Source organism: Dendrobates tinctorius, unplaced genomic scaffold (assembly GCF_039654945.1).
Source record: "Dendrobates tinctorius isolate UK_male_01 unplaced genomic scaffold, ASM3965494v1 ptg000027l, whole genome shotgun sequence".
In the NCBI taxonomy this organism is placed as follows: Eukaryota; Metazoa; Chordata; class Amphibia; order Anura; family Dendrobatidae; genus Dendrobates; species Dendrobates tinctorius.
In genome coordinates this window covers 12,300,653-12,310,558 of record NW_027361695.1, presented here as the reverse complement: position 1 = coordinate 12,310,558, position 9,906 = coordinate 12,300,653, and the positions used below count along the sequence as shown (strand labels likewise).

At 44.2% G+C, this 9,906-nt stretch overlaps 1 protein-coding gene across 1 annotated transcript in view; it reads left to right on the top strand.

The window, feature by feature from the left end:
- The first annotated feature begins 2,181 nt into the window (after positions 1-2,181).
- The window catches only part of SYNPR (synaptoporin), a 210,110-nt gene continuing 202,385 nt past the window's right edge, over positions 2,182-9,906 (top strand). The window contains exons 1-2 of the mRNA XM_073569782.1: positions 2,182-2,348; positions 2,441-2,506. Coding sequence (XP_073425883.1) covers positions 2,331-2,348; positions 2,441-2,506 — 84 coding nt within the window. The 5' untranslated portion in view covers positions 2,182-2,330. The remainder of the gene's footprint in view (positions 2,349-2,440; positions 2,507-9,906) is intronic.

Below are 9,906 nucleotides of genomic sequence, written 5' to 3'. Positions count from 1 at the left end.
CACATGCTGACTGTAGATTTTGAGCCCCAATGGAACAGTGCCAATAATGTCAGTAAAACTCTGTGGCATTAATGGCGCTATATAAGGGAGTAGAATAACTATGTAAAAATAAACTATGCCTAGTCAGTTTAGTTGTACACTTTATAGACAATCCCTGGAGGTCTCATGAGCAGGGCTTAAAGGGGTACTCTGATACCAATAATGTCCTTTACACATGCTTTAACCACTTTTGTAATGTGCTTTCTTATAAAAATTCCTCAATATTCTCCCTAAACTAAATTCCTCAATCTGCTCCCCATATCTGTTTTTTTTTTGTTTTGTTTTTTTTTACTTTACCTCCTGTGATCTTTTGGTTGAGGGAAGTCTCAAACCAGGACATCATAGGAAGCTGGGGCTGCACACACTTCTCTGCAGCTTCTATCACCATCCCTGAAACATGATAATATCAGCTTTGTCAACCCTGTCACCTGATGTTGTCATGTTTTAGAGAGGGTGATGAAGGAGTGACTGCAATTTCAAGTAGCTGCCACCACATTTAAACTATGCCTGCCACCATCACCGTCAGTGTAGGTAGCTGACATACTTCTGTCCCTACCGGCCGCAGCCACAGTCCTTGCTTCTATAAACCACTGTCTCCTTACCTGAATCATGGAATCATCAGGGTGTGGTGACAGAAGCAGGGTAAGTGATTGCAGTGCTGCCCCATAGCTTCTATCACCACCCTCATCAGGATGCGACACTACTGTCACTCACCCTGCTTCTATGTATTGTTTGGACATTAATTTAAAGGGGTTGTAGAGAGCTATAATATTGATAACCTATCCTTAAGCCCCCATATAAATTAAACTAATGTTAACTGAACTGGCTGATATCGACAGGTTCAGCTGACAGTATTATGTGTATGGAGGCCCCGGACAATTGAATATCACAGGAGTTAAGGCGTAACCTTTGTTTTATTCATGTTTTTCATTAATCAATAGTACTGTACATGTGAAAATAAAAACCTTTCTAATATACCTTATCAGTGAAATAAACTTCTTTCTCCTCCTTGACCTATCTTTCACTTTCAAAAATCTCAATTCATGTGTAAAATCTGTCTTCAGACTTTCCCATTACTGAGATAGGCGATAACACTTTGTGCTCATAAAGTTCTATGGAGAATGTCTGTGTCTGCTTCTAGCTCCTCCCCCTCTATGTAAGAGATGACAGTTGGTGCTTTTAAAAGTCTATGTCAGTAATGAAAAAAATCTGCCTTCACTCTATACAGATTTTACGAGTTCTTCTAAGGGAGACGCAGCCGAGATGGCTGCTGACCAAACAATCAGTCAAAGCATTGTCCGGTTAAAAGCCGTCTCATGTGTATAGTGGGCTTTAGGATAGGTCATCATTAAATTAGCAGGGGGTCCGACAGCTGTTGCCAGCTCTTGTATGTACATACTGTATAGAGCCAGAAAAGCAGAGTAGTGGCCATTCCAAGGTACTGCAGCTCAGCTCCTATTCAAGTAAATTGGATCGGAGCTGCAGCTGCCCCTTCACCTCTTGAGCCCCTGTATGGCTGCACAGGTTACATCAATAATATGTCCTCCCTTGATTCTCTATCATTGGGATAGGTCATTAATATCTAAGCACTGAACCCCTTTAAATAAGATCTGCGTAGTACCTGCACTTCACCTGTGGTGGCGCTGTAGGGAATCCTAAATACTTGCTGATTGTTACTGATTGCCAGAGATGTCAGTATCAATGAGGCCTTGTAACAAGAAAGGGGGTTGTCCAACAGTTCCAATAGGGGAGAGTGGGGGGGGTAACTCTAAATTTAGAGCCGAGTCATCCTTACGTATGAGTTCTTCTTCCTCCGAACCTTTTCAGATGAACTCATTGTAATGGAGTAAATGTGTATAGAGAAAGACAATATGGAAAAAAGTGAATACAATCTATTCTAAGTATATAGGAAAAAATGGAGTCGTCGCTGGAAGATTTATGGGAACATAGTTTTTATATATATATATATATATATATATATATATATATATACATTTTTTTTTCTAAGAGCCATTCGAGAACTTAAATCGATTCCACGGCTTAGACTGACGGATACGAGCAAGTCAGTACTGAGTACGCAGGCAACACGAAATGTAATGCGTTTCGCACATGGTTGTCTCTAGGACCCAGAGGGACGCCTGACTTTCCCTGCTCTCTTCTCACTGTGTCGCTGGCTACGTTAGAATAAAGTGTGCGATGAGCGCTGCCTTCCCGTCTACATTGTCGAAGCGACTGAGCGTAAGGCTTTATAATACAAATATTGCAACTTACTGGCTGGCGGAAAAGACAAGATGGACATAATAAACCAGGTAAGAGGAGGGGAAGAAGAAGGCTGAAGGTTCCGCGCGTTCCATTGTGTGTTCCATTAGTGGTAAACATATTCTTTCTTTCCCTCCCAAAGATTGCAACATCGGGGTCTTTTCGAATAGTGAAAGAGCCTCTGGCGTTTCTTCGCATCTTAGAATGGGTGAGTGATCCCCTGTTTTTTTTGCCATTTAGGCAGGGGATAGGGGTAAAGGTGGGGGGTAAGGAGGGGGTGTATTTTGGAACACCTGTCTTACAGTCTGATCCGTATAAGAATGTGAGGAAACCAATGCATTGGGGACAGAAATGGAGAGTTTCTATATGTATCAGTTTTATAGATTATTATATATGTGTCGATTCTGGATGTCTAACTAAGAGGAGGCTCCAAGAGTTCACGCTTGTCTGACAAGCGCCAAAATATCTCACTTACAGTGTTTTTCTTTCGGTAAGATCTTATTAGATCGATATAAGGTCCTTAATACGTCTGCAATCCAGCCATCGATCAATTGATCAGAGTTGTGTGGATAACAAGTCGTTGACATATTCTGACTATTAGGGTGATAACAGCTATTATATTCACCTCTGCTGTATCTACATGTAGGATTGAATGTACCCGGGGGTCATTTTGGCTACTAAGTACCTACTGTTTCCAAATATACTCAGTTGCTGAAGTCTTTACTGTCTACAGTATTGATTTAAGAATGGTCAAATGACCTAAGAGATTCTGCAGCAGCTGAGTTCACTCTCTCTGTCTCTCCCTAAGCCCAGGAGGCTAGAGGTAAAAATATTTTATTACATAATCTGTGTATATTTAGGGATGGCTTGGTAACTAGCTCAATGAAATCATTTGTCCCTTAGCGTACGACCTGTCAGAATGATTTCTGCTACAAAACAGAAGAATTATGTATTGTAACAAGAGGGATGGGAAGATGCATAGATGCTGTAGAGAGATGGATGGAGTGATAGACGGGAGGGAGGGAGGAAGGAAGGAAGAAAGGAAGGAAAGAGAGAAGGAAGGAAAGAGAGCGGAAGGAAGGAAAGAGGGGTGGAAGGTACTGTAGAGAGATGGATGGAGTGATGGATGGATGGGTGGATGGATGGACGGGAGGGAGGAAGGAAAGGAAAGAAGGAAAGAGAGAGGAAGGAAGGAAAGAGGGGTGGAAGGAAGATACTGTAGAGAGATGGATGGAGTGATGGATGGACGAGAGGGAGGAAGGAAGGAAGGAAGGAAAGAGAGATGAAGGAAGGAAAGAAGGAAGGAAAGAGAGGAAGGAAGGAAAGAGGGAGGAAGGGAGGGAGGGAGGAAGATACTGTAGAGAGATGGATGGAGTCATGGATGGATGGATGGAAGGGAGGAAGGAAGTAAGGAAGAAAGGAAGGAAGAGAGGAAGGAAGGAAAGGGGTGGAAGGAAGATACTGTAGAGAGATGGATGGAGTCATGGATTGATGGATGGATGGATGGAAGGGAGGGAGGAAGGAAGGAAGAAAGGATGGAAAGAAGGAAGGAAAGAGAGGAAGGAAGGAAAGATGGAAGGAAAGAGGGGTGGATGGAAGATACTGTAGAGAGATGGATGGAGTCATGGATAGATGGATGGATGGATGGATGGAAGGGAGGGAGGAAGGAAAGAGGGAAGGAAGGAAGGGAGGGAGGGAGGAAGATACTGTAACATAGTAACATAGTAACATAGTAATTAAGGTTGAAGGGAGACTTTAAGTCGATCTAGTTCAACCCATATCCTAACCTAACTTGCCCTAACATATTGATCCAGAGGAAGGCAAAAAAACCCATATGGCATCTGTAGAGAGATGGATGGAGTGATGGATGGATGGAAGAGATGGAGGAAGGAAGAAAGAGAGGAAGGAAAGAGAAAGGAAGGAAAGAAGGAAGGAAGGAAGGAAAGAGGGGTGGAAGTAAGATACTGTAGAGAGATGGATGGAGTAATGGATGGATGGATGGAAGGGAGGGAGGAAGGAAAGAAGGAAGGAAGGAAAGAGGGAGGAAGGGAGGGAAGGAGGAAGATACTGTTGAGAGATGGATGGAGTCATGGATGGATGGATGGATGGAAGGGAGTAAGGAAGGAAGAAAGGAAGGAAGAGAGGAAGGAAGGAAGGAAAGAAGGAAGGAAAGAGGGGTGGAAGGAAGATACTGTAGAGAGATGGATGGAGTCATGGATGGATGGATGGAAGGGAGGGAGGAAGGAAAGAAGGAAGGAAGGAAAGAGAGAGGAAGGGAGGGAGGAAGATACTGTAGAGAGATGGATGGAGTCATGGATTGATGGATGGAAGGGAGGGAGGAAGGAAAGAGAGGAAGGAAGGCAGGAAGGAAGGAAAGAGGGGTGGAAGGAAGATAATGTAGAGAGATGATGGAGTGATGGATGGATGGAAGGGAGGGAGGGAGGAAAGAAGGAAGGAAGGAAAGAGAGAGGAAGGAAGGAAGGGAGGGAGGAAGATACTGTAGAGAGATTGATGGAGTTATGGATGGATGGATGGATGGAAGGGAGGGAGGAAGGAAGGAAGGGATGAAAGGAGGGAGGTAGAAAGATACTGTAGAGAGATGGATGGAGTCATGGATGGATGGAAGGGAGGGAGGAAGGAAAGAAGGAAGGAAAGAGAGAGGAAGGAAGGAATGCAGGAAGGAAGGAAAGAGGGGTGGAAAGAAGATACTGTAGAGAGATGGATGGAGTGATGGATGGATGGATGGATGGATGGAAGGGAGGAAGGAAGGAAGCAAGAAAGAAAGGAAGGAATAACTGAAGGGAGGAAGGAAGGGAAGATGAAAGGAGGGAGAAGGAACGGTAGGAAAGGAGGAAGGAAGATACTGTAGAAAGATGGATGGAGTGATGGATGGATGGAAGGGAGGGAGGAAGGAAGGAATGAAAGAAGAAGTGAAGGGAGGGAAGTAGCGATGGAGAAAGGAAGGAAGGAAAGAGAGGAGGAAGGAATATACTGTAGAATGATGAATGGAGTCATGTGAGGAAGGAAAGAGAGGAGGAAAGAAGATACTGTAGCAAGATGGATGGAGTGGTGGAAGGAAGGGAGTTAGGAAGTAAAGAGCTGAAGGAAGGGAGGAAGGAAGGAAGGAAGGAAGGAAGGAAAGAGGGGAGGCAAGAAGAACAGAAGGGGAGGAAAGAAGAATGGACAGGAGGGAGAAAGGAAGAACGGACAGGAGGGAGGAAGGAATGAAGGAAGGAAAGAAAGAGTGGAGGAAGGAAGAACAAAAGAGATGGAGGATGGAAGAATGGACAGGAGGGAGGAAGAAGCGGAAAGAGGGAGGAAGGGAAGATGAAAGGGAAAGAGTAAGGGTAAAAGGAATAGTGGATGAAAGGAAGGGAGGAATTAAGGAAGGTAGAGAAGAAGGATGCAAGAAAGGGAGGAGGATCATGGATGGGAGGGAGAAGGGAGGAAAGGGAGGGATGGAAGGAAGGAAGGAAGGGATGGAACTAAGGAAGGAACGATGAATGGTAGATATGAAAGGGGTAAGTTGCTAGATAAATAGATCAATAAAACAATCAATAAAATATAGATAAATATAAAAATACATAAAAGGTATAAAGAAATATAGATGATAGATAATAGATAGATAGATAGATAGATAGATAACAGATAGATAGATAGAAAGATAGATAGATAGATAGATAGATAGGAGAAAGATCAGATGGATAGATACATTGACTTTATCAGTGGATTGACAGTTAATATGAAGGGCTCTCATTTCAGACATTTTGCCTGATTCTCTACCTGCTATTTTCTTCATCACCAAGCAATAAGCTTCTAATTGATCTGGCCCGGAGGAGTTTGGGTTCTGGCTGGATTTTCCTCCCGTATAATTATGATTCAGTGTTGTGTCTATTACAGCAGAACAATGAAGACGAGATGTAATTGGTCGGCTGAACAATGTCACTGTTTATTTCTCTGATCCTTATCAGTGGTGATATTTGCGGGTCACGTGGCTGGCATTGCCAGTAGGCCTCACGTCCCGCCGAACGCAGCTGATCGGAAAGTTCAGAGCACGTCATATGGCATTAATCAGACTTTCTTAGCGAGGAACGCTCTAGATATCTGGGGGGGGCTACATGTGAAAATTGTACAAATATTTTTTTTTAAAATTCAACGTAATTAGTATCAGTTTTACTGTTGTTTTTTGAGTTTAGGATTCACATTGTTACGTACCCAGTGTTATGGGATTTTATTGTTCCTATTCTTTCTATGTGCATTCATTAGGATTTCGCAAATATTGAATTGTTTAAATCATTTTTGTATTGTTTTTAATAAAAATCCCATTCTCTGTTTCCAGAGAATAATCATAATTAATAGCAAATGTAATAACTGTATGTAACGTAGAATTTAAAGACAATGGATCCTTTTGGCATTTTTTGGACTTTAATTTTTATTTATAGCTAGTAAAATGACACCGTTTGTCTATGATCTGAATTCCTTCAGTCATTTTCACACGCGCTTTGTAGCCTAATTCAAGTTTCAGATTTTTCTCTTGTGAGATTGTCCCTCTCAGTAATACAGGCTGGATGTGCGATCTGTTGCTTTCATGGATTACAATTGCTACAATATTGCATGCATTTCCTCTCCATGTGCTTTCCTCTGTGTCTCTACCCCATTTTCTGTGCCTTTCAAGATACTTTCTTCCCTCTCCACTGTAGATCTGTCAGGAGAAGCACTGATGGATTTGTAATATTTCTGCAAAAGCATTAGCCCTTTAGTGCTCCTATGGTTCCCATAAAGTATGATTCCAACAAATGTGCCACCCCCCAAACACAATAAGATACTCCCACAGAGAATTCCACCACACTACCCTCCACACGTACAGTGTGATGACCCTACACTATACCCCCCCAGCAAGGAACGATACACCTAAAATGACCCCAAAACAGTATGATGGCCCTCATTATCCCACCCACACAGTGTTATGTATGCCTCAAAACAGCCCTCCACACAATATGATGGCCCTCCATACAGTATAGTGGCCCCCGGGCCACAACTCTCCACACAGTATTATGGCTCCCACATAACCCTCCACACTGTATAATGGCCCACATACTGTACACTGCAATGGTCCCACTAGCCTTCAAACAGTATACCGGCCACCCACATAGCCCTCCAGACAGTATAATGGCTCCCGCACAACCCTCTACACTGTATAAGGGCCAGCATACTGTATAATGGCACTTACTAGTAGAGTTGAGCGAAACGGGTCGAAAAAATTCAAAAGTCACCGACTTTTGGCAAAGTCGGGTTTCATGAAACGAAACCCGACCCTAGGATGAGGTCGGCCACGAGGTCGGCGACTTACGCGCCAAAGTCGCGTTTCAAAAGTTTGTTTTGCGCTCTTTTTCAGCCAATCAGGATCCACGGACACTGTGGGCAACGTGATGACATAGGCACGGGTCACCACCATCTTTCAGAAGGGCATGCAAGTGATTGGCTTGCTTTGGTGGGCGTCACAGGGGGTATAAAAGGGCGTGCACGCCGACCGCCATCTTACTTCTGCCGATCTTAGCATAGGGAGAGGTTGCTGCTGATTCTGTAGGGAGAGCGTTAGGCAGGGAAGAAGACAAAAAAACTGCTTCTGCTGCTAGCGATTTGGCCTGCACAACACACCAGTCACTGTGTGTGCAGTGCAAGGGGAGGCTATATAGTGGTGTATCAGTGGTGTTGGTTGTTGGGCTGCCTTCTAAGGCTTCCTGACAGGCTGGCATTGCTGTTTACCCAGTGCTCCGCAAACTGCTTTTTTAAAAGCAATCCAATCTCCCTTATCCTCTAGTCACTTTGGTCACAGCTGTGCCATCGAGCCTGTCACATAGCGCTCAGATATTCATTGGGCCTCAAACTGCTTAAGCAATCCCAATTTTTTTTTTTTGTCCTGCTGAGAAGAAAAAAAAACTGCTTCTGCTGCTGATAGCAATTTGGCCTGCACAACACACCAGTCACTGTGTGTGCAGTGCAACGGGAGGCTATATAGTGGTGTATCAGTGGTGTTGGTTGTTGGGCTGCCTTTTAAGGCTTCCTGACAGGCTGGCATTGCTGTTTACCCACTGCTCCGCAAACTGCTTTTTTAAAAGCAATCCAATCTCCCTTATCCTCTAGTCACTTTGGTCACAGCTGTGCCATCGAGCCTGTCACATAGCGCTCAGATATTCATTGGGCCTCACACAATCCAAAAGTGTCCAGTGTCCTAAAGTGTGTGCAGATATTCAAAATCTCCCTTATCCTCTAGTCACTTTTGTCACAGCAGTGCCATCGAGCCTGTCACATAGCGCTGAGATATCAGTGGGCCTCACACAATCCAAAAGTGTCCAGTGTCCAAAAGTGTGTGCAGATATTCAAAATCTCCCTTATCCTCTAGTCACTTAGGTCACAGCTGTGCCATCGAGCCTGTCACATAGCGCTCAGATATTCATTGGGCCTCACACAATCCAAAAGTGTCCAGTGTCCAAACGTGTGTGCAGATATTCAAAATCTCCCTTATCCTCTAGTCACTTTTGTCACAGCAGTGCCATCGAGCCTGTCACATAGTGCTGAGATAACAGTGGGCCTCACACAATCCAAAAGTGTCCACTGTCCAAAAGTGTGTGCAGATATTCAAAATCTCCCTTATCCTCTAGTCACTTTTGTCACAGCAGTGCCATCGAGCCTGTCACATAGCGCTCAGATATCAGTGGGCCTCACACAATCCAAAAGTGTCCACTGTCCAAAAGTGTGTGCAGATATTCAAAATCTCCCTTATCCTCTAGTCACTTTTGTCACAGCAGTGCCATCGAGCCTGTCACATAGCGCTCAGATATCAGTGGGCCTCACACAATCCAAAAGTGTCCACTGTCCAAAAGTGTGTGCAGATATTCAAAATCTCCCTTATCCTCTAGTCACTTTTGTCACAGCAGTGCCATCCAGCCTGTCACATAGCGCTGAGATAACAGTGTGCCTCACACAATCCAAAAGTGTCCACTGTCCAAAAGTGTGTGCAGATATTCAAAATCTCCCTTATCCTCTAGTCACTTTTGTCACAGCAGTGCCATCGAGCCTGTCACATAGCGCTGAGATATCAGTGGGCCTCACACAATCCAAAAGTGTCCAGTGTCCAAAAGTGTGTGCAGATATTCAAAATCTCCCTTATCCTCTAGTCACTTTTGTCACAGCAGTGCCATCGAGCCTGTCACATAGCGCTCAGATATCAGTGGGCCTCACACAATCCAAAAGTGTCCACTGTCCAAAAGTGTGTGCAGATATTCAAAATCTCCCTTATCCTCTAGTCACTTTTGTCACAGCAGTGCCATCGAGCCTGTCACATAGCGCTGAGATATCAGTGGGCCTCACACAATCCAAAAGTGTCCAGTGTCCAAAAGTGTGTGCAGATATTCAAAATCTCCCTTATCCTCTAGTCACTTTTGTCACAGCAGTGCCAGCGAGCCTGTCACATAGCGCTGAGATATCAGTGGGCCTCACACAATCCAAAAGTGTCCAGTGTCCAAAAGTGTGTGCAGATATTCAAAATCTCCCTTATCCTCTAGTCACTTAGGTCACAGCAGTGCCATCGAGCCTGTCACATAGCGC